We start from the raw sequence: 24,096 nt of genomic DNA, 5'->3' as shown, positions 1-24,096 counted from the left end.
CCCGTTTCATGAATTTTATTCACTGATTTGTGAACTGCATCACGATTCAGGACTTGAACACCTGGAAACTTCTCTTCAAACAACCTCTGAACAGTACAAGTTGACTCTGTAGGCAGATACAAATCATAAATAAACCCTCGTTGTGGAATTGAATAATTTGCTCTTCCCATTGTTGCATTTGCAATATTCACCATTACAATCATGATGCCTGTTTCACTGCTTGAATGACACTGGCCGACAAGGTGCATATATTTGTATGACCTTCAGGCTAAAACCCACAAAAAGGGGGGGGGAGAGGGCATAGTGAGGTCCCATGGGACCCATTCGACTGCAAGACGCGGCTTTTGTGGCCGACCTGCTATACCCTAGGCAGGCAGTCATCAGATAAATGGAACACTATGTATAAAACCAAATTGTATGCAGTGCAACTGCATTGCCATTTAAATGTGGCGAGTTTCCCCTCTTCCCCCTCCTTGCGCTCAGATAGCATGGTGTGGCGGTGGGGGGTGTCTGCAGTGAGGCTGAGCGTTATAGCGCATGTGCCGGACACGGATCGTGAGCTGAATTCTTGGCCACCCCTGCTCTGAATGAATCCATTTCTCCACCTCTCTTGGATACAAAAATGTCGTATTTTCTCTGCCAGGCATGTGATTTTTTTCCTGTGAGAATTCATTCTATATCCTATGCTTAATTGCTTGCATGCGGTAGGAGGGATACAGCCTTGAAAACTGTCACAGTAGGTTGCTCTTTTGGTGTGTAGCTGCCTGGACATATTTCGACAATTCTCACTGTGTCAGAATTGTTTGTCATCTGATATTTTTCGCTTCATTGTATGACCATTGCATTAGAGAATTATATTACAAATATGTTTGTAAAAATAAAAGGATAAACAGTTAAGTAAGTAAATGCTTAAACTTGGGTTTTGTCAATTATTATTATTATTATTATTATTATTATTATTTTGTAAAAATAACATAAAGGATGTTTGAAGTCCCTGTTTGTGTTGATTTGCAGCATAATTGGGGTTTGCAGATCATAAAAACATTTGATTAGTAGTCTAGAACCCAGTTTGAATACAATACTACAAAATGGTTTTGTTGTTAACCTGCAGATTGAAATGAAAGGGTGGTGGACCAATACTAATATTTGTAAATGGTCCCATTATTGTTGTGGTAGTGTCAGTTCCTGTACTTATTTTCTTTATTTATTTATTACAGAAACCATACATCATAACTCTGTGTGCATATCGTGATGTTAGTGGTTTATTTTCTACATACATTGCTGAGGAAGAACCTGAGATAAAAACTGAGAAAGAAAAAATTGAAGATGCTGTAAAAAAGTAAGTCCTTAAAGAATGAAACTTTTGAAATGCCAATCATTTCCATTCTAGTATGTTGGCAGAACTGAACATTGCATGATTTTCATTTGTTTTCTTTGTGATTAGTTAACAGTGTGCTTCGCGATGTAACAGCATGCTCTCATAGTGGAAACATATTACTAATGTGTTGAATGTTCTGCAGAAACTGTTCGCAACCTCCATGGGATGTTGGGTCAACATAATAAACTGAATAAGTGAACTGTGAGGAGACATTGCTAAATTTGAAAAAACTGGTTTGCTTGTTGACATTAAACCCTTGGGGTGTCTTCGTGTTAGGTGTTTTGTGGAAAAGTCACCATCGTGGGTGAAATCTATTTGCAGACATCCACAATAATTGAATGTTCCCTGAACCAGCATTCAGTGAATTCTGAAAGAATATCTGCACCTTTGGGCCCATAAAATTGATATGACACAAGAAGAGAAGCCAAACAATCATGAAAAACATCAAGGATTTGACCATTGTGCACTTGAAAAACAAAGGATGGACAACAGTTTCATTAAGAAAATAATATCCTCTGATAAGGTGCATTTTGTGTTGAATTACTTCATGAACAAGCAAAATTGTGGTATTTGGGACACACAAAACCCTCGAGTAATTATGTATAACCCGTTACATCCACAATGTGTGACTCTTTGTTGTGGTGCTTGGGTCGAGTGCATAACTGCGCAGCATTTCTTCAAAGATGGTGCTGGAAATGCATTAACAGTGGACTGATGTGTGGCACATAGTACTCACACTAGCTTTCGAGTTATTGCTCTTTTTCTCACAAAAATACACACATTCACACACACAAGCACCCATTCCCAAGGTGAGATTGATTTTTGTTACCAGTTGCCTAGCCAGGTGGTAGGGACATGGAGATTGGCAGGGGGGGGGGGGGGGGGGGAAGCATGAGGCAGGCAGGGTGTACTAGGATAGTACAAGGCATCGTTGCACTACAACATGAAAGAAGTCTATAGAACTAAAAGATACTGAGAGGAGGAGAGGGTGAAAAAGGGAAGGGGGAAAGGTGAGGAGGGGAAGGGGGGGGGGGAAGAGAGAGATTTTTCCCTCATTTTGGGAGTAGTGGCAGAAGGCAGTCGATGATCTGTACCGGGAAGGAATGGAATGGACAGAATAGAGAAAGGAATTACTAAGGTGAGGCAATGGGAAACTGGTTAGCAGAGGTTAGGCCAGGGGGATTGTAAGAGCACAGGATATGCTAGAGAGACAATTCCCACCGGATTAGTTAGGCCATTTGGATACTCTCTTCCAGCACAAGTTTCTCCTGTGTAGTGAAGCAGCTGTTGAAGGTATTTGTGTTGTGGCGCACAGCGTGTTCAGCAACTGGATTGTCAAGTCTGTGATTCACCACAGTTTGACGGTAGCCATTCAAGCATTACTTGTCATGCCCATATAGAATGTTGTGGGTGTCTGTTGTGTGTTTGAATGTGTATATTTTTGCTAGGAGAAGAATAAGAACTCAAAGGCTAGTGTGGATACTGTTTTCTGTTAAGTGTGTCTATGCGCCACACATCAGCCCACTGTAGGTGAATGGTTGCCTTTACCGTATTTTAGAAAAATTACTTAATTTCATCGGTAAGTTTAATAATTTACAAACACTTGAAAGTTGTGTTTTTAATGGGACATCCTATGCATACACAGACACATACTTGTTGCACACTTTATCATGGCTGCTCTGTGATCATTAGAAGTTAGTGTACTTGATGTTGGCCGGCTGCTGTGGCCGAGTGGTTCTAGGTGCTTCAGTCTGGAACCACACTGCTGCTACAGACGCAGGTTCAAATCCTGCCTCGGGCGTGTGTGTGTGTGTGTGTGTGTGTGTGTGTGTGTGTGTGTGTGTGTGTGTGTGATGTCCTTAGGTTAGTTAGGTACAAGTAGTTCTAAGTCTAGAGGACTGATGACCTCAGATGTTAAGTCCCGTAGTGCTTAGAGCCATTTGAACTTGGTGTTGCTCTGGAATGATTATGCACATTGCCAACTTTATCTACATAACAGTAATGTGTTTCGCAACAGTAATTAGCCATTGTGGATATAGTGTTGGACCATTTGCAGTTTTGTGCGTAATGGTTGTTAATATTATTTAGAAAAATGAATGGACAGGCTGAACCTGGCCCTTCTGGCGACTTGCCATCAAATTTTTTGTCAATTCCATGACACATCAACATATTACACATTTGTTACTTTTATAAGCTATATGTTAACTACTGTGTCAGGAGGAGGTGGGGCTTGTCTCAGTAGCTGATGTGCTATGAGCTGATTTCGAGCTTCCTCTCCCAGCATTCTGCACTCGGGGGCCAAGTAAAAGTGTGCAGTCAGTACACCTGCATGGTTTCCCGTTGATCAACCAGGCTGGGTTCTCAGTTACATTATTTTAACTGTTCTGTACTGTAGTGTGTTTTAACCATAAAATGTCATGAGGCGTATGTCTTTCAGTCTTGTGTGTGAAAGTGTGAGTGTGAGTGAGAAAAGGATGGCTGAGAATTAGGTTTCTTTTTTTCCTTTTGGTGCATAATGAAAAATATTTATTTTGTCTCTAATGTGTTCATTGAGGCCACTGATGACATCACTGTTGAATCCCTGTAGGTACTGTCGCTAATGAGTGCAAGTGCATTAAGGCCAGTGACGACATCATTGTTGAATCCCTATAGGTACCACCACCACCACCACCACCACCACCACCCCTTTGTATCAGCATTGCAAGCAACTGGAGTGAAGGACTGTAACAGAGCTGCAGTGCTAGTGCAATGCAGTCAGCTCAAAAAATCTAGGTGTTCAGGTGTTTGTGTGTGTATATTGCTAAACTCCTATCCTGGAACCTGATGCCAAGTTGCAGAGTGCCTATCTAATGGCTTCCAGACACAACAAAAAATTGATTTTCAATGTTCCCCTTAATTATTGACTGAATTTAAAAATTTAAATGCCATCACAATCTATGCATTTAAAAGTATAATTCTATGTGCAGGCTTAACACAATAAGACGAGTATTACTGTTAGAAACTGTGTGTATTTCTTGAGGCTTCCAACCAACTTTAAATATAATTTCAGACCTTTCCTAAACGCTTTCTCTCACATGCTTACAGTAAAATATTTAACATATTAACTCCTTTGTTAGGTAATCAGATGTTTGAAGCTGTTTTATACATGGAAATTCAATTCTTTGAGAGTATCAAGGGTTTATTGGATCTGTACTAATTAGCTCTACAGTAGGTTATTGTCCTAAAGCTTAGTAACATTTTCAGTCCTATTAATGTGCATATTGAACACTCAGTGCATTAACTATATGGTGAGTTGCTAACTTTGCTCCTTCAGTTATTTTTATTCCACCAAGGACTTCCCATCCCACATTACCCTACAGCACAAAGTTTTAATCTGCCAGGAAGTTTCATATCAGTGCACACTTCGCTGCAGAGTGAAAATTTTTCTCTGGATACTAGTTTTATAATAAATCCCGTAAGAGATGAAGCAACAAAAGAGAGTATCAGTGGTGTTTTCCAAAGAATAATTAAGACGATAGCCCTCTTGGAATGCATGAAAAATAGATGATATTCGTGATCAATTCCCCATCCGCTCCCCCAAGGGAATAAAAAGTAATGCTAAATATGATGTTATAGTTTTATTCTTAACACATTTGTTTCAAGAAATCATTTTTGTGTCCACATTGGATGCTCCCTGTAACTGCAGCACAAGGTGCAAGAACACCTTGTATCGGGAATATTGTTCATCAGCAGAAAATCCTAAAGCCCTTCTATTGAATCTGTAACAAAATAATGTTGAATAAGTTGTTTTTTGTATATTTTCTATCAGCATACATAGGGTAACTGAAGAATATTAAGTTCCAACAAAATGGTGACAGGTTAAAATGAATGCCATTTTCTTCACACGCAAAATCAAAACAAAGAAATGCACTAAAAGTAGACTTTCGAAGATATCGGAAAATGGCAAAGTATGTTGATAGAGAGTTCAATTTAGAATGCCAGCATCAAATTCCAATAAAATCTTATGTACTATTTTCAAGTTATATTTGAAGCTTACAAGTTGCTCAAACAATTAATTCAGCTGTCTCTCTAGTACTATGGAAGTTATTCCATGATGTCTTCACAGATGTCCTACTTTGGTGTCCCTTCATTTTGTCAGCGTTTTCCATATATTCCTTTTCTCACCGATTCTCTGGAGAAGCTCCTCATTCCTTACCTGACCAGTCCACCTACTTTTCAGCATTCCTCTGCAGCACTGCATCTCCAATGCTTCAGTTCCCTTCTTTTCCGTTTTTCCCAAAGTCGCTATCAAACAATGCTGTGCTCCAAATATACGTTCTCAGAAATTTCTTCCTCAAATTAATGCCTATGTTTGATACTAGTAGACATATCTTGGCCAGGAATGACCTTTTTGCAAGTGCTAGCCTGCTTTTATATCCTCTTTGCTCCATTCATCAGTGGGTTATTTTACGGCTTATGTAGGAGAATTCCTTAACTTCACCTACTTCGTGATCACCAATCCTCAAGTTAAGTTTCCACTGTTCTCATTTCTGCACTTCTCATTACTTTTGTCGGTCTTCTATTTACTCTCAATGCCTATTCTGTACTCATGACTGTTCATTCCATTCAGCAGATCCTGTAATTCGTCTTCTCTTTTACTGAGGATAGCAATGTCATCAGCCAATCTTATTATTGATATCCATTCGCAGTGAAATTTAATTTCACTCATGAGTCTTTCTTTTATTTCCGTCATTGCTTCTTCACAGTATAAATTGAAGAGTAGGGGCAAAAGACTACGTCCCTGTCTTACACCCTCTTTAATTCAAGCACTTCATACTTTGTCTTCCAGCCTTATTTTTGCCTCTTGGCTCTTGTACATATTGTATATTACACATCTTTCCCTATAGCTTCCCTTACTTTTCTCAGTATTTTGCACATCTTGCAGCATTTGACATTGTTGAATGCTTTTCCCAGGTCGGCAAATCCTGTGAAAGTGTCTTAATTTTTCTTTAGTCTTGCTTCTACTATCAACCACAGTGTCAGAACTGCCTCTTGGTGCTTTACCTTTCCTAAAGCCAAAATGATCATCATCTAACACATCCTCAACTTTCCTTTCCATTCTTCTACATATTATTCTTGTCAGCAACTTGGATGCATGAGCTGTTAAGCTGATTGTACGAAAATTCTCGCACTTGTCAGCTCTTGTAATCTGTGGAATTGTGTGGATCATGTTTTTTCTGGAATGCAAATGGTATATTGCTAGACTCATTCATTCTACATGCCAACGTGAATAGTCATTTTGTTGTCACTTCCCCCAGTGACATCCGAAATTCTGGTGGAATGTTATCTATCCTTTTTGCCTTATTTTTCTATATCTACCTGGTTTCTTCATCCATCAAATCATTAGGTGTATTTTCCCCATCATTGAGTCTTTCAATGTGCTCTTTCCACCTATGCATTCTCTCCTGTGCATTTAACAGTAGAATTCCCTTTGCACTCTTAATGTTACCACCTTTTGCTTTTAATTTAACTGAAGGTTGACTTGAGTTTCCTATTGATGAGTGAGTCCTTCTGACAATCATTTCTTTTTTGATTTCTCCACATTTTTCATGTGACCGTTTCATGTTAGCCTCCGTGCACTTCTTGTTTATTTCTTTCAAGAGTGACTTGTATTTCCGTACTCCTGAATTTCCCCAAACATTTTTGTACTTCCCTCTTTTGTCGATCAACTGAAGTATTTCTTCTATTACCCATGGTTTCTTCAGAGTTACCTTCTTTGTACCTATATTTTTCATTCCAACTTCTGTGAGTGCCCTTTTCAGAGTTGTCTATTCCTCTTTAACTGAACTGCCTGCTGAGCTAATCTTTATCGCAATATCGAGAGGCTCAGAGAACTTCAAGTGTATCTCTTCTTTCCTTAGTACTTCCGTACCCCACTTCTTTCAACATTGATTCTTCCTGACTAATCTCTTTAAACTCTAGCCTATTCTTCACCACTAGTAAATTGTTATCCGAGTCTCTATGTTTGCTCCTGGGTATGCTTTACAATCCCGTATCTGATTTTGGAATCTCTGCCTGACCATAATGTAATCTAACTGAAAACTTCCTTTATCTCCTGGCCTTTTCTCAGTGTACCTCCTTCCCTTGTGATTCTTGAACAGGGTGTTCACTATTACTGACTGAAATTTAATGCAGGATGCCTCTCTCATTCCTAGTACCAAGCCCACATTCTCTCGCAACCATTTCTTCTACGTCTTCCTGTACAACCACATTCCAATACCATGACTATTAGGTTTTCGTCTCCTTTTAAGCACTAGATTACCCATTCAATATTCTCAAATACTTTCTCAATCTCTTCATTTTCTGCTTGTGATGTTGACATGTACACCCAAACTGTCATTGTCTGTGTTGGTTTGCAGTTGATCTCTGAACTGTTCACAGTAACCCAGTCTCTGGCCTACCTCCCTATCCATAACGAATCCTACTCCCATTAGGCCATTTTCTACTGCTGATGATATTACCCTACACTCATCTATCCAGAAATCCCCGTCTTTTTTCCATTTCTATTCAACACTGTATCTAGATTAATTCTCAGCACTTCCCATTTCAGATTTTCTGGCTTCCCTACCATGTTCAGACTTCTGACATTCCACTCCCTGACTCACAGAAAGTTATCCTTTCATTGGTTATTCGATCTTTTTATCATGGTCACCTCCCCCTTTGCAGTCCCCTCCTGGATATCTCTAATTTGGAATCTCTTGCCAATGGAGAGATCACCATGACACTTTTTCAGTTACAGGCCACATTTTCTGTGGATATGCGTTGTGTGTCTTTAATGCAATGGTTTCCGTCACCTTCTGCATCCTCGTGCAGTTGATCATTGCTGATTCTTGTGCCGTTGGGGCAGTTTACTACCCCAAGGGAAAGAGAATGCCCTTAACCTCTTGTCAGCTCCTCTGCCCTCTTTGACAAGGCCATTGGCTAAATGAGAGTGACCTCTTATGTCAGAAGTCTTCGGCTGCCATTGCTGATCATTTTTATTCAAAATTTAAGATGGTGGCTGGGTTCTAACCTGGGATCAAGGACATTTTGGTCTACTTTTACACTTCATGTAATTGCTAAACCTGGAAATGAAATGAATCAATCTCCTGACATATTTTGGTACTTGCACACAGCAATTTCTTGTGGAATAATTTTCTGAGGTAATACATCAAATGGATAGAAAGTATTGACTGCACAAAAGCAAGCAGTAAGAAAGACACTTGGGGACTTCATCAAGCAATTAGGCATCTTAACAGCACCATCACAATACATACGGTACATTCTCCAATGATATTCATCATAAATAATCCAGCGCAGTTTGAGAAGAACAGTGATAATCCATACGTACAACACTAGAGGCCAAAATGAGTTTTGTTACCCATTATTAAAGCTGTCAGGGAGTGGCACAGAAAGGAATTCAGTATGCAGCAACAAAAAATTTTTGAGCATTTGCCCAGTACTATAAACATCTGAGGTAGCAAAGCAAGTTTTAAATCTAATTAAAAACCATTTCTTATGGACAGCTCCTTCTATTCCATAGGTGAATTTTTATTTTAAAACTGGTATTTTGTACGTTCAATAAAAGAATGTTCAAATGATATGTGGAACATGTAATTAATTAATTTCATAAATTACAAATTGAAGAGTAGGTTACTATTACTAAATGACAGACAGTACTTAAACAGTCATGTGTCTTTTAAAATTGCCCACAGGTGGAGCAGACTGTTGCGTTCCTTCCACAAATGAAGCAGTGTGTGGATGTTACAAGTGTACTTATGGAAACTGAACTTCTGCTGCTTCACTTCTCAGACATGGAATTGGCAGTCACAAATTTAATTACACTAATGAGAAGCCCTCTTGACAGATTACAGGAGGAGGAGGAGGAGGAGGAGGAGCAGGAGGAGATGAGGCTGGGGGGGGGGGGGGGACACTGTAAACGAATGAAGAGATATTGGGAAGAAAAGAAGTGCTACATAAGTTCACACACATTTCTAAGCTGGGCATAATGAATTAAAAAGAAAACATACATGTGAGAATATTACCCATTTACAAATTTTTAACTTAATGAGGTGGTGCAGTGCTTAATGCACTGGACTCTCATGTAGGAGGATTGGGACATCCAGATTTATGTTTTTGTGTTCCCTTAACCATGTAAGGAGAATTACAGAGTGGTTTCTTTAGACAGGATGTCACTGGTTTTCTCCCATATCCTTGCTCAATCTAGTCAGTGTCCCGCCTCTGATGACCATATCATCAATGGACACTAAACTGTGATCTTCATCTCCTTGTCCTTTACAGAGCTTAATCATTAGCATGGCAAACAACATCCCAGTACTTACCTGGAATGGTTTAGGACAAACTGGCAGACTCAAATCGGATGGATTGAGTCTTTGCATGAACAGTAATTTTTCGGTTCATTTCAGTTAGTTTCAGTTACTGTATGACAATCAAGCAAACCTAAAGTATTCATGTACAAACAATATTTTCCTATGTATTTCGTGACGTTTCCCAGTGGGTCAAATATTCCATCACACTTCAGTCATGCATCCAGTATATTGTTAATTCTTATTCCAGTATTTTGACTGCCAGTCTTCTAGCCATTCTCAAGTTGAGTCACTTGCAAGAATTTTAAATAGAGTAATCATGCATGTGTCACAGATAACTGTTGCTAATAAGAGCATGTGTTGTAAATAAAACTTTGTGTGTCTAAAGAGTAAACCAAAACGAGTGTAGAGTTAGCAAAAACACAGTACATATGAGGTATTTGGTTGATTAGTATGGATGGCATATGTTGGAATGCCAGGCAGTGAAGACTTAGAACAATCTTTTCTTTGAGAGTGTAAATGTGAAATGAGGCGGTTTCCAAAATTTGTTGAGCTGGAAACCCTTGTCTTGGTTGAGCAGGTTGTCTGCTGATAGTATTTCCATAGATTCATTGACCACTGAGTCCTAGTAAGATGAGGCTGTGAACAGTATAATAACTTTCCCATAATCCATGGAATGGACAGCAGAAATACAATGTTCAGCAGCTGTGGGTTTTATTGGGCTGTGGAAGGGGATGTATCACTGTTATTTAAGGCAATGTTCTTTTACAGTTCATATTGTTTGTCCTGTGTATCTGTTACCACACTCACAAGGAATTTCGTATATACCTACTTTTCATAAAATCAGAGCTTGCCTTGAGCACCAGTGACACATCCTCCTCCTATATAGCCCAATAAATGTGCAATGACTGAACATTCTATTTCCACTGGTCAATCTGTGGAATATGGGGAAGTTAAGATACTTTCCACAGGCTCATCCTACTGAGATACAGTGGTCAGGGAAGCTGTGGAGATAAAATTGGCAGACAACCTGCTCAACCAAGACAAGGGTTTCCAGCTTGACAAATCATGTAAACCCCTCATTTCATGTATGTGCTCTCAAAGGAAATATTGTTCTAAGTCTTCACTGCCTGGCATTCCATCACACACCATCCATAGTAATCAACCAAATACTTTTTAATCACTATGGATTCCCTGACTCTGCACTTGCTTTAATTTACTCTTAAGCACGTAAAATTTTGTCAATGACTAACACTCTTGCTACCATCAGTATTATCTCTGACACATATTCACTTACTTCACAGTATTATGTAAAGTGATATAAAAATCTTGCAAGCAGGTCACCTTGAGAATGGCTGAAAGGTTGTCACCTGATATATTGGAACAAGAATTAATAATATTCTGGAGGCATGCTCAAAATACAATGGAATATTTTCCTACTTGCCATTCATTTTTTACTCCTAAATTGTGAGCACTTAGCACTGATATGATTTTTTTCTTCCAGGCATTAGTTAAAAAGTGCGGGATAATAGATATCCCCTGGAAAGCCAATGAGTGCTGCTATAAAATAAGAGAGGTGAATCTTCAGCTGCCATATCATGATACATTTGTGTAAAAAATAAGTCATTATTCACGGCAGTGCACATGAACCCAAATCTAAATAAACTGTCACACATTTTCTATACTTGCGTTTCCTGTCTGCATCACCACTTTCCTTGTTATCATTGGCAAATTCTCACTTTTTGTTTCCACTTGCAAAGTTAAAAACTTTTCCATAGCTTATCACCTTTATAAACTTAATAACAAAGTCATAGTGTAATGAAAACTGGTTGAAAGCACAATAATCGCTACAGGTGCTAAGTGCCATGCATCATAGTTCGCTTAGGTGTTATGACTGCTTACGCAAGCGGCCAACATGTAAAGTGCAATTCCTCTGAATTACACAGGTTGACAGCAGAAATGAAATTTCTGACAACTGTCTTCTTTGCCACTAATTACAAAACAAATCCATGGTGCCCCAGGCAGTAATTCATGATGCACTGGTTGAATACCACTGGCATAAACACTAGCAAAATCTTTTCTGATAACTTAGCCCACATATTTTGATTAAGGTTAGTCTCATTTACTCCTCAACAATGAGTAACATATCTGGATGTCTCTGTCCATTTCCAAGATACAGATGTTCAAAGTTACCTTGTATGTACAATAAAATATGCACGTAAAGTCAGGTGTGAGGCAAAATCTAAACATTAAATAACCATGGAAAATTGCTCAAATTCTCTAGGCGTTTATCTAGAAGTGCCATTTTCCATTTTCTCAAATAATCTATCTGTTATCGAGAAACATCAAAAGGAACTTTTTTGTACCAAAACAGAGCCACAGATTCTACAATGGCTCTGTGTAGTAAGTGAGTGTAATTTTAATGATATATTTCTAAGATCCCAGTCTCAAACATCCTTGAATATTTTCTTGATATCTTTATGTGTTTCCGAGATACAGAGATTCAAAGCTACCCAACTTGTACATGTAAAAAAGCTTGTAAAATTGGTGTGAGATGAAAACATTATTTATAAAGTGACTTAGCACAGAGAAATATGCCTTAAAGTGTCTCCATATCATCAGGAGAGTTCTTGGAACCCCACATTTGTAGTACTGAAGCACAAATTAGTTTTGCATTATTTCAGTTTCACATAAGGGTTACCCCCCCCCCCCCCCAATATGAGAGACATGCTCTGCTGCTGGGGAAAGAAGAGAATCTGTGGAAAAATGCACCTATTGGAGCACAAAAAAAGCCAATAAGTTCCTGGTTAAAAGACTTTGACTGTGAAACAGGGTATCAGCTGCCTCATTCTAGCTTCCTCAGCATCTTTTAAAAATATTTCCCAAAAATTTTTTAATACGAACATGTGTGTGGATTTTTATGCTGAGAGAGGAGGAGGCAGCAGTAAATACTGGAAAATAGTAGACAGTGGTTGTATACAAAGACCAAAGAAGTCAGTGGCAATGTGAGAGAAAGTGAGGGGCACAGTGGCAGTGGAACATAGTTGACAGTGACAGAACAATGCTAGAAAAAGAGTGAAGGAGACAATGTCAGTGGGAGAGGAATAAAGAGAAGGAGAAAGTGGAAATGGGTGCGAGCCAGTGATAAGGAGAGACAAAGTCTATGACAGTGACAACAAGGAGGAGAGATAGCAGTGGTGGGAAGGAATGAATCAGGCAGTAGCAGTAAGAGAGATTAAGAGGGAGGTAGCAGTGGTGGGAAGGAAGGAATGAGACAGTAGCAGTAAGAGAGATTAAGAGGGTGGTGGTGGTGGTGGTGGTGGTGGTGGTGGTAGTAGAAGGACAGAATGTAGACGTGGACAGGAGAAAGTAACAGTTAGAGAGATACAAAGAGAGATTGACAATTAGTTGGAGTGAGTGAGTGAGTGAGTGAGAATGGGAAATTGGGAGTGGATAGGTATGAGTGACATACAGCAGTGTACTAATGGGTGTGAGTGAGTTACAGTTTGGGAGCTTATGGGGGTGAGAGGTGAGTTGCATGTTAAAAAGAGAGAGAGTTTTGGGGAAAATTTTTAAAAGTGCTGAGGAAGGTGGAATGAGGCAGCTGTACCCCACTTTTCAATAAGAATCTTTTAAATAGGAGCATATCCACCTTTTATGATACAGCTGCACAGGCTGAAGTGACTGCTCTACTGAGATTCAACCCTTTTGTGATCTGACTAATTTGTGTATTGACCATAGGAGATCCAGGTTCAAAGTATCATTGAGGAATGTTAAATTCTGAGTTGTCAAAACAGCGAATGGCTTCATTGGCTAGTACAAAAGTGGTTGTGTCGATTTGATAATAATTGTACCAATGACTGTAGCTGAGAGACGATATGTCATAACTTTAATTAGTATCCTGTTGCCCTGCAATTCCATCCTACTATCTCACTTTGGCCTTCTCTGTTCATAACAGTTTGCCATTGTCATTTCCGAGAAAAAACCGAATAGATTCAGTGTATGTGTATGTTCTGGAAATGCAGCTGCAGCGACAGCACTTTTCTTTTATGCTCAACTGCTTCTGTTTTTCCCAAGAACAGTCAGACATTTTCTGCTTGTGTCTGTGTATGCGCGGATGGATATATGTGTGTGTGTGTGTGTGTGTGTGTGTGTGTGTGTGTGTGTGTGTGTGTGTGTGTGTGTGTGTGTGTGTGCGTGCGTGCGTGTGTGCGTGCGTGCGTGCGCGAGTGTATACCTGTCCTTTTTTCCCCCTAAGGTAAGTCTTTCCGCTCCTGGGATTGGAATGACTCCTTACCCTCTCCCTTAAAACCCACATCCTTTCGTCTTTCTCTCTCCTTCCCTCTTTCCTGATGAAGCAACTGTTTGTTGCGAAAGCTTGAATTTTGTGTGTATGTTTGTGTTTGTTTGTGTATCTATCATCCTGCCAGCACTTTCGTTTGGTAAGTCACATCGACACCAAAAGCCATCATATGGTGCATAACAGGGGTATCCTGTACCACTATTTGTTTCCTTTCCTGTTCCACTTGCAGATAGAGTGAGGGGAAAATGGTTGTCTACATGCCTCCACAAGAACCCTAATTTCTTTTATCTTACCTTTGTGGTCCTTATGCCAAATATTTGTTGGTGGCAGTAGAATAGTTATGTGATCATCTTCAAATGCTGGTTCTCTAAACTTTCTCAATGGTATTCCTTGGAAAAAACATCACCTTCCCTCCAGGAATTCCCATTTGAGCTCTTGAAGCATCTCTCTAATGTTTGTGTGTTGTTCAAACTAACCGGTAATAAATGTAGCAGCCTGCTTCTAAATTGCGTTTTGTCTTTCTTTAATCCGATCTGGTGTGGATTCCAAACACTCGAGCAGTGATAAAGTACAGGTCATGCAAGTGTCCTCTATGTGGTCTTCTTTGCAGATGAACCACACAACCTAAAATTCATCTAATAAACCCTACTACAATCCTTACACGTTCGTTCCATTTCATATCACCATACAATGTTACACTCACATATTTAAACACTGTGACTGTGTTAAGCAGGACACTGCACCTGAACATTATGGGTTTGTTTTTGCTGCTCGTCTTCATTAACTTAATTTTCTTATTTGGAGCCAACAGTGCCATTCATCACACCAATTAGCAATTTTGTCAAAGTCATCTTGTTTCATCCTACAGCCACCCATCTTCGACACCTTCCCATACACCATAGCGTGACCAGCAAACAATAGCATATTGTTGCCCACGCTGTTCACCAGATCACCCATGTATACAAAAAATAAGTATGATACTATCATACTTCAGTGGAGCACTCCTTATGATACCCTTCTGTCTGATGAACATTCACCATCAAGGACAACTCAGTGGGTTCTTGCTTTTCAGAAATCCAGGAATGTGGAATCTGCCTGTTGCCCTCCATCCAAAGTCCACCGTATATCATGTGAGAAAAGGGCAAACTGAGTTTCACGTGAGTGATGCTTTCCAAAACCATACTGATTTGTGGGCATAAGCTTTTCTATCTCTAGGAAATTAGTTGTATTCTGTACCAGATGTTCTAGAATTCTTAACCAGACTGATGTTAAGGATATTGGTCTGTAATTCTGTGGTCCATTCTTTTACACTTCTGCATAAGAAGAGTCACCAGCACTTTCTTTCCAGTCACTTGGGACTTTGCACTGGGCGAGAGATTCGCAATAAATGCAAGCTAAGTAAGGGACCACTGCCATAGGGCACTCTTTGTAAAACTGAATTGGGATTTTATCCAGACCTGCCAATTTATTTGTTTTCAAATCTTTCATTTGTCTCTTTATGCTAGGGATGCTTATTACTATCATCCATATGGGAGTTGTACGATGATCTAATGACTTTATGTTTTGTGGTTCTCCTGCATGAACGATATTTTAAGTGTGAAATTTAAAACTTCAGCTTTTGTTTTTCTATCTTCAACTGCCACATCAAATTGGTCAGTGAGTGACTGGATGGAAGTCCTAGACCTGGTTAGTGATTTTGCTTAGTTCCAGAATTTTCTTGGGTTCTTGGCTTTACTCTTTGCTAAGGTATGACAGTGGTGTTGTATGCTTTGTGCATAGATTTTTTTCTCAGATACACCGAATATCTACTAACCTTTGCCTGTCACTATTTGTCTGTTCTCTTGTGAACTGAACATGCAACAGCCTTTGCTTCGTTAGCATTTTCTTATTTTTATTGTTGGACTAAGATGGGTCTTTTCTTGTCCTTAATCTACTTACTACGCACATACTTGTTCAGAGCACGATTTACAATCTGTTTAAACTTTCCCCGTAATACCTCTATGCCCATCATACCGGGAGGAAGTGATTGCAATTCATTCTCCAAATGAGATACTAACAATTGCTTATCTACTCTTTCTAGCAGAAACACTTTCCTAGCCTTCTTGAGTGATTGATTAACTTCCCTAACCATAGTTGTTATAATGACATCATGACCACTAATCCTCATCTCTGTACTAATGCCTGTTTTTAGCTATAAGGTCTAAGACATTTCCATTGTATGTGGGCTCCTGAACTAACTGTTCAAAACGGTTTGCAGTGTGCAGTTGGTTGCAACCTGTTGCCTCAGTGGCTGCTGGAATAGCCTCCTCCACATATTGAATGAGATGCCCAGGCATAAAAACTGAGTGCACCTGGTGCTCTTTCCAGACCCTTGCCGCAATTTCGCTGTGGGGTAGTATCATTCACCATATGTTTGACCCGTGATATTTAATAGAACTGTACCCTTTTCATTTTCCTCCTCCTGACACCCAACAAAACAGGTTTCTCAAAACAAATGAAGTGAGTCCCACTGGCTTAGTTTCAGTTTAAGTGGAAGACAGCACCTGTGACTTGTTGGTTAGGGGAATTGATATAACACCCTGAGTCCTCCCTGGTGCCCATCCACCCTGTACACGACACCTAGATCTGCCATTGAAATGCCACTTACAGTCATTTGGACAATTAGTTACAGCTCCATACCTTTTGCAGAGGAGACTAGATCCACAGGAGAGGATACTATGTGAGGTACATTTGTGCCAGTACTACAGGTACATTACTTTCAGGATCTCTTCCAACACATCAATTTGCAGCAGGTGCCAATCATTTGACAGTAGTCAGGGTGTTTTCCACTTGCTTACAAATGTCAACCAACAGATATTTTATTCAAGAACAGCATTCGCAGTGGGGCTGCATTTTTCCTGGTGCAGTTATTACATGACAGTGAACAAATAACTTTAAAAACTAAGCCTGCTGATTATCATTTAATCTGTTAAGTTAAAAAAGTACTAATACCCTGTAAAAATTGAAGTAAATACACGAAACAAGATTTGCATTAAAGCAACAGAAAAACATGTGGTAAAAATTACTTGCTCAAACAGTCCACGGGTGTACTGTCAGCCCATAGTGTCCAATGGGCACAATATTTCGGCAATCAGACATGTCGCCAACGTCAGGTGCGCTGACGAACTGAGCTCCTAAGGCAGGCGGCCATCCTAAATTCCCTTCCCCCGCGAGGCGTTCTCTCCATGGTTCACGCCTGCGGCCATGCGTCAGCGGTCGCGGGAGAAGGGGGTTTAGGACGGCCGCCTGCCTTCAGGAGCTCAGTTCGTCAGCGTACCTGATGATGGCGACATGTCTGATCGCCGAAATATTGTGCCTGTTGGACACTATGGACCGGCAGTACACCCATGGACTGTTTGAGCAAGAAATACGCCAGGAGAAGTTGAAGAATCGCTTTTTGAGGTTAATTATAGTTGTTAGTAAACATGAAAAATAGAGTTAATTTATGATAAATGTAGGTAATGTATACTCTTCTTTATGGGAAAAGTAGATGTAAGAAAATATCGTAGTTGCAATATTTCCTACAGGAACTAAATCACTTATGTCAGTTTACTACAAAATTAGATTATGTATAGTACAGGGCAACTTCGATTTGCACATTTATTTTAATTTATATGTAGTGAAATTTGGAGTGTTCTATTCTTTGCAATAACTGTGAATCACAAATGCTGATTTGCTACAAAATAAGTTATTCAAAACCTGCGGGTATACGATTAAACGGGCCTTGAAAGTCCATCCCCAGGATTTAGAACTGTTGGGTGCTTCTGGTAACCTCTGTAAAGGAGTGCATGAGGTATTCAATTCCTGACATATTGTTCCATGTCCTCCTCATTGTCCTCGACCAAAACTTCTCAGCTGCATGCTGGTCAGTTGTTCTTGTTTGCTGCTAAATCATGGTCATGCACTTGCTTCGGTGCTCAGCATCAACTGCCTGAGCCATTTGCCCCTCAGCCATGCTCCTACCCAGCACTTGAAACATTCTGATTCTTTTACTTAAAATATCGAGATTACCATGCTTTCTCTTGGGTTTACATACCACCTCAGAATCAAATTCACTCAGCTTCACAGCCTACCACTTCAGCCAAATGTATGGATCTTTTAGCCCCATCATTGTAATGCAGTGTGAGCTGTTGCAACTTTAGACTTTCTGCCATACAAGCAACAATGGAAATATGTCACTCGGTAAATAGCAGCAAAATTCTTTTTCTGTATGGTAGAATAGTTCTGTTGTGATTTATTCAGCTGCCTTGATGCGTATGCCACCATGTGTTCTTTACCATCTACATCTTAATTAATAATACATCCAGATACTAGATAATTTGTGTCATGCAATAAATTAAATACCTTACTAAAATCTAGAAATACAAATACTGGACTTGGTGTTAATTCCTGTTTTAAATTTTGAAACTCTATTTCAGTCAGTTGACCACTGAAATGTCGCTCCTTTTCACAACAAACTATTCAGCAGTACAGCAATTTCAGCAGATCCCCTAATGAATTTCCAATAATAATTACAGAGCCCGAGAAACAATTGAAGGTGTTTTGTTGTCAGTGTTGTCACAAAATCGTGGATTTCAGAAATCAAATGCGGATCAGTCCTGACATCCTCCTGACTAATCACACGACGTAAGTAATTCACATGAGTTACTGTGAATTCATGTTTACTGCTACTGAGCGCAATCATACTGTGTGTAACCTCTTGAAAACTTCCTCCAGCCACTGCACTTGCTCTTCTACATCCTTCAAAAATACGATGATATTGTTAAGGTAACGCATACACTGTTTTGGCTTTAATGCTGTGAGCACTCAGCTTCCATGGCAGACCTATCTTTTCCAACTAAATATTTCACTTAGTCATGCAGAGCAGATATATCGACTGTTTGCTTGTGGCCATGGCCACCTTCCAATCTATCGAGATCATACTCATTCAGGTCTTCCAAACAGGCAATTAATATTCTCTTTGGCTGTGTCACCTTGTCCACGCCAAAGTTATCTATACTCATTGGAAACACATTGTCTCCGTCTGCTTCCCTCATGGGTACTGCACTTCTACTCTCAAAGCAGTGCAACACATCCCACTCATCATTGCACTCTCAACAGCTCCACAATACACATTTCCACTGGGTGGCCGATACCCACATTAATCCAGAGTAACTTTCCTGTGTCTCTCCAATCTTTATTATGAGAACTGATCTTTACTGCATGTTTCAGTAGTTTATTTGGTGCCCCCTTCATGACAGGTTAACCTTGCAGTGATGATGTAACACTAGCAGTGGTTGTTCCCAACTGAAACAATATTATGCTGTGTGCTGTGGCCTCGGGCAAGTGCAGAAAGGGCAACAGCCTCAACGGGTGCGGGGCAAAGTCAGGACATGCGGGGACCAAGCAGCAATCGGTATTGTAATTGTAAACTGTCGAAGCTGCGTTGGTAAAGTACCGGAACTTCAAGCGCTGATAGAAAGCACCGAAGCTGAAATAGTTATAGGTACAGAAAGCTGGCTGAAGCCAGAGATAAATTCTGCCGAAATTTTTACAAAGGCACAGACGGTGTTTAGAAAGGATAGATTGCATGCAACCGGTGGTGGAGTGTTCGTCGCTGTTAGTAGTAGTTTATCCTGTAGTGAAGTAGAAGTGGATAGTTCCTGTGAATTATTATGGGTGGAGGTTACACTCAACAACCGAGCTAGGTTAATAATTGGCTCCTTTTACCGACCCCCCGACTCAGCAGCATTAGTGGCAGAACAACTGAGAGAAAATTTGGAATACATTTCACGTAAATTTTCTCAGCATGTTATGGTCTTAGGTGGAGATTTCAATTTACCAGATATAGACTGGGACACTCAGATGTTTAGGACGGGTGGTAGGGACAGAGCATCGAGTGACATTATACTGAGTGCACTATCCGAAAATTACCTCGAGCAATTAAACAGAGAACCGACTCGTGGAGATAACATCTTGGACCTACTGATAACAAACAGACCCGAACTTTTCGACTCTGTAAGTGCAGAACAGGGAATCAGTGATCATAAGGCCGTTGCAGCATCCCTGAATATGGAAGTTAATAGCAACATAAAAAAAGGGAGGAAGGTTTATCTGTTTAGCAAGAGTAATAGAAGGCAGATTTCAGACTACCTAACAGATCAAAACGAAAATTTCTGTTCCGACACTGACAATGTTGAGTGTTTATGGAAAAAGTTCAAGGCAATCGTAAAATGCGTTTTAGACAGGTACGTGCCGAGTAAAACTGTGAGGGACGGGAAAAACCCACCGTGGTACAACAACAAAGTTAGGAAACTACTGCGAAAGCAAAGAGAGCTTCACTCCAAGTTTAAACGCAGCCAAAACCTCTCAGACAAACAGAAGCTAAACGATGTCAAAGTTAGCGTAAGGAGGGCTATGCGTGAAGCGTTCAGTGAATTCGAAAGTAAAATACTAGGTACCGACTTGACAGAAAATCCTAGGAAGTTCTGGTCTTACGTTAAATCAGTAAGTGGCTCGAAACATCATGTCCAGACACTCCGGGATGATGATGGCATTGAAACAGAGGATGACAAGCGTAAAGCTGAAATACTAAACACCTTTTTCCAAAGCTGTTTCACAGAGGAAGACCGCACTGCAGTTCCTTCTCTAAATCCTCGCACCAACGAAAAAATGGCTGACATCGAAATAAGTGTCCAAGGAATAGAAAAGCAACTGGAATCACTCAACAGAGGAAAGTCCACTGGACCTGACGGGATACCAATTCGATTCTACACAGAGTACACGAAAGAACTTGCCCCCCTTCTACCAGCCGTGTACCGCAAGTCTCTAGAGGAACAGAAGGTTCCAAGTGATTGGAAAAGAGCACAGGTAGTCCCAGTCTTTAAGAAGGGTCGTCGAGCAGATGCGCAAAACTATAGACCTATATCTCTGACGTCGATCTGTTGTAGAATTTTGGAACATGTGTTTTGCTCGAGTATCATGTCGTTTTTGGAAACTCAGAATCTACTATGTAGGAATCAGCATGGATTCCGGAAACGGCGATCGTGTGAAACCCAACTCGCTTTATTTGTTCATGAGACCCAGAAAATATTAGATACAGGCTCCCAGGTAGATGCTATTTTTCTTGACTTCCGGAAGGCGTTCGATACAGTTCCGCACTGTCGCCTGATAAACAAAGTAAGAGCCTACGGAATATCAGACCAGCTGTGTGGCTGGATTGAAGAGTTTTTAGCAAACAGAACACAGCATGTTGTTATCAACGGAGAGACATCTACAGACATTAAAGTAACTTCTGGCGTGCCACAGGGGAGTGTTATGGGACCATTGCTTTTCACAATATATATAAATGACCTAGTAGATAGTGTCGGAAGTTCCATGCGGCTTTTCGCGGATTATGCTGTAGTATACAGAGAAGTTGCAGCATTAGAAAATTGTAGCGAAATGCAGGAAGATCTGCAGCGGATAGGCACTTGGTGCAGGGAGTGGCAACTGACCCTTAACATAGACAAATGTAATGTATTGCGAATACATAGAAAGAAGGATCCTTTATTGTATGATTATATGATAGCGGAACAAACACTGGTAGCAGTTACTTCTGTAAAATATCTGGGAGTATGCGTGCGGAACGATTTGAAGTGGAATGATCATATAAAATTAATTGTTGGTAAGGCGGGTACCAGGTTGAGATTCATTGGGAGAGTCCTTAGAAAATGTAGTCCATCAACAAAGGAGGTGGCTTACAAAACACTCGTTCGACCTATACTTGAGTATTGCTCATCAGTGTGGGATCCGTACCAGATCGGGTTGACGGAGGAGATAGAGAAGATCCAAAGAAGAGCGGCGCGTTTCGTCACAGGGTTATTTGGTAACCGTGATAACGTTACGGAGATGTTTAACAAACTCAAGTGGCAGACTCTGCAAGAGAGGCGCTCTGCATCGCGGTGTAACTTGCTCGCCAGGTTTCGAGAGGGTGCGTTTCTGGATGAGGTATCGAATATATTGCTTCCCCCTACTTATACCTCCCGAGGAGATCACGAATGTAAAATTAGAGAGATTAGAGCGCGCACAGAGGCTTTCAGACAGTCGTTCTTCCCGCGAACCATACGCGACTGGAACAGGAAAGTGAGATAATGACAGTGGCACGTAAAGTGCCCTCCGCCACACACCATTGGGTGGCTTGCGGAGTATAAATGTAGATGTAGATGTAGATGTACTGCATAAGATCAATTTATGCATGATGTGCATTCAGGAAGGCAAGCCCCATAATCATGCCGTGTCCCTCACCAACTTGTGGCAATACCTCCACATACCCCGGAAAGTTCCTTCTCCATTACTGAAATTAAGCGCTGTCAATCTTAATCATGCCGCATCATTCCCACCCACTCCACATAACTTATACACTGATGAGTCAGAACATTATGAACACTGCCCACCACGAGGGTGAATACCTCCTGGTGGTGTTGTGGGCACTTGACTCACTAAGGAAAGAGTGTAAGTGGAAGAGAGGGGGCACTCGTTATAGTGAAGATGTGGGCCACAAATGTTGAAATCCACTGATATAAGCGGTTTTGACAGAGGGGACATGGTTGCAGCACTGTGGGTGGAAACGTGACTCTCTGAAATGGCAATGCTGGTCACCTCTTGGCGTACTGTTGTTGTGAGCATCTATGGAAAATGGTTGAAGGATGGTGTAATAATGAGGAGGCCGTATGGTATTGGATGACCATGTCTCATCACAAAACGTAAAGGTCAGAGGATCTGCCATTGCATAATCCAGGACAGGCAGCAATCTGTGGCAGATCTGACGACAGAGTACAGTGATGGTGCAGGCCCAAGTCTTTCAGAGCACACTGTTCAAAGGCCGTTGTTGAACATGGAGCTTTCACATGACTATTGTGTGTTCCTGTGTTGACACAACAACATCATCAACAGTTATGATAATAGTGGGCACAGAATCACAGAGTTTTCACTGTGGAATGATAGAAACATTTCACCTGTCGAATGACTCTCATTTCTTTTTTACACTAGGTTGATGGTTGGGACCTTATAAGCCATCATTCAGGTGAACGGCTGCACAAAACATACACCATGTCATAGATGCAGGCTGGTGAGGGCAGAATTATTCTGTGGGGTACATTTGAGTTGGGCTTCCATGGGATCTTTGGTGGTAATCGAAGGCATCATTACAGTAGTGAGCTACGTGAATATTTTGTGGACCAACTGCATCGCTTCATGCATGAAGTCTTCCCCCTTCAATGATGAAATTTTCCAGCATGATAAATGTCCATATTATAAGGTCAGAAGCGTACTAGGGATGTTGTAGTACTAGGGATGTTACAGTGAACTCACGTTTATGTCTTGGCCAGCAAATGTGCCTAATCTGGAACACTTATCGGGCACCAGCTGCAGGCCCGTAAACAACCACCCTGTAATTTGCAGGAATTGCTTGTCCGGTGTGTGGACATCTGGTGCCACCTGCTTCTGGAATCCTATCAGGGACTTTTAGAATCCATACCAAGCAGAAACCCTGTTGTACTGTGTTTGAAAAGTGGAACAACATGCTATTAAACAGGTGTTCGTAATGTTTTGGCTTATTGGTGTATTGTGGAGTCCCCAGCCTCCTCCTGCCTGTAAGGTGTAGACTGGCAACTGACACGTGAGTCACTGTGTCTGCTAAAAATCTATGTTCCATTCCATTAACTGTGCACACCAAGCAGCACTCCATCATTGCAAGGCTTCTTCAGTACTCTGTATTACTGAGAGTGCCATCCGACACTTGAGGAATTCCCACTGGTGTTTAATGAATGCTGTCCCTTCTGCTTTTTACTGTGACACTCATGCATCCAGTGGCCTACTACCTCACATCAATAACAATGGAGTTGCCAACACAGTTTCTTAATGTGGCTCATGTTCCTACATCTATAACATTTCGGTTTGTACGCAAAAATGTACCATGTCACAATATCCACTTCGTCAAGTTTTGTAGCTACCATATCAGCAGAAACCAAGTCTTTTGGGTTTTCCATCCCCTTTCTCGTGGACATATCCAC

At 40.6% G+C, this 24,096-nt stretch overlaps 1 protein-coding gene across 2 annotated transcripts in view; it reads left to right on the top strand.

Annotated features, from left to right (window-relative positions):
• Window positions 1–24,096, top strand: part of LOC126162339 (cleavage and polyadenylation specificity factor subunit 1) — a 316,445-nt gene that overhangs the window by 157,020 nt on the left and 135,329 nt on the right. For both annotated transcript variants that reach the window (XM_049918776.1, XM_049918777.1), the window contains exon 13: window positions 1,218–1,339. In XM_049918776.1, coding sequence (XP_049774733.1) covers window positions 1,218–1,339 — 122 coding nt within the window. The remainder of the gene's footprint in view (window positions 1–1,217; window positions 1,340–24,096) is intronic.

This window comes from Schistocerca cancellata, chromosome 2, assembly GCF_023864275.1.
Source record: "Schistocerca cancellata isolate TAMUIC-IGC-003103 chromosome 2, iqSchCanc2.1, whole genome shotgun sequence".
Taxonomy (NCBI): domain Eukaryota; kingdom Metazoa; phylum Arthropoda; class Insecta; order Orthoptera; family Acrididae; genus Schistocerca; species Schistocerca cancellata.
This window is presented reverse-complemented; position numbering and strand designations above follow the sequence as displayed.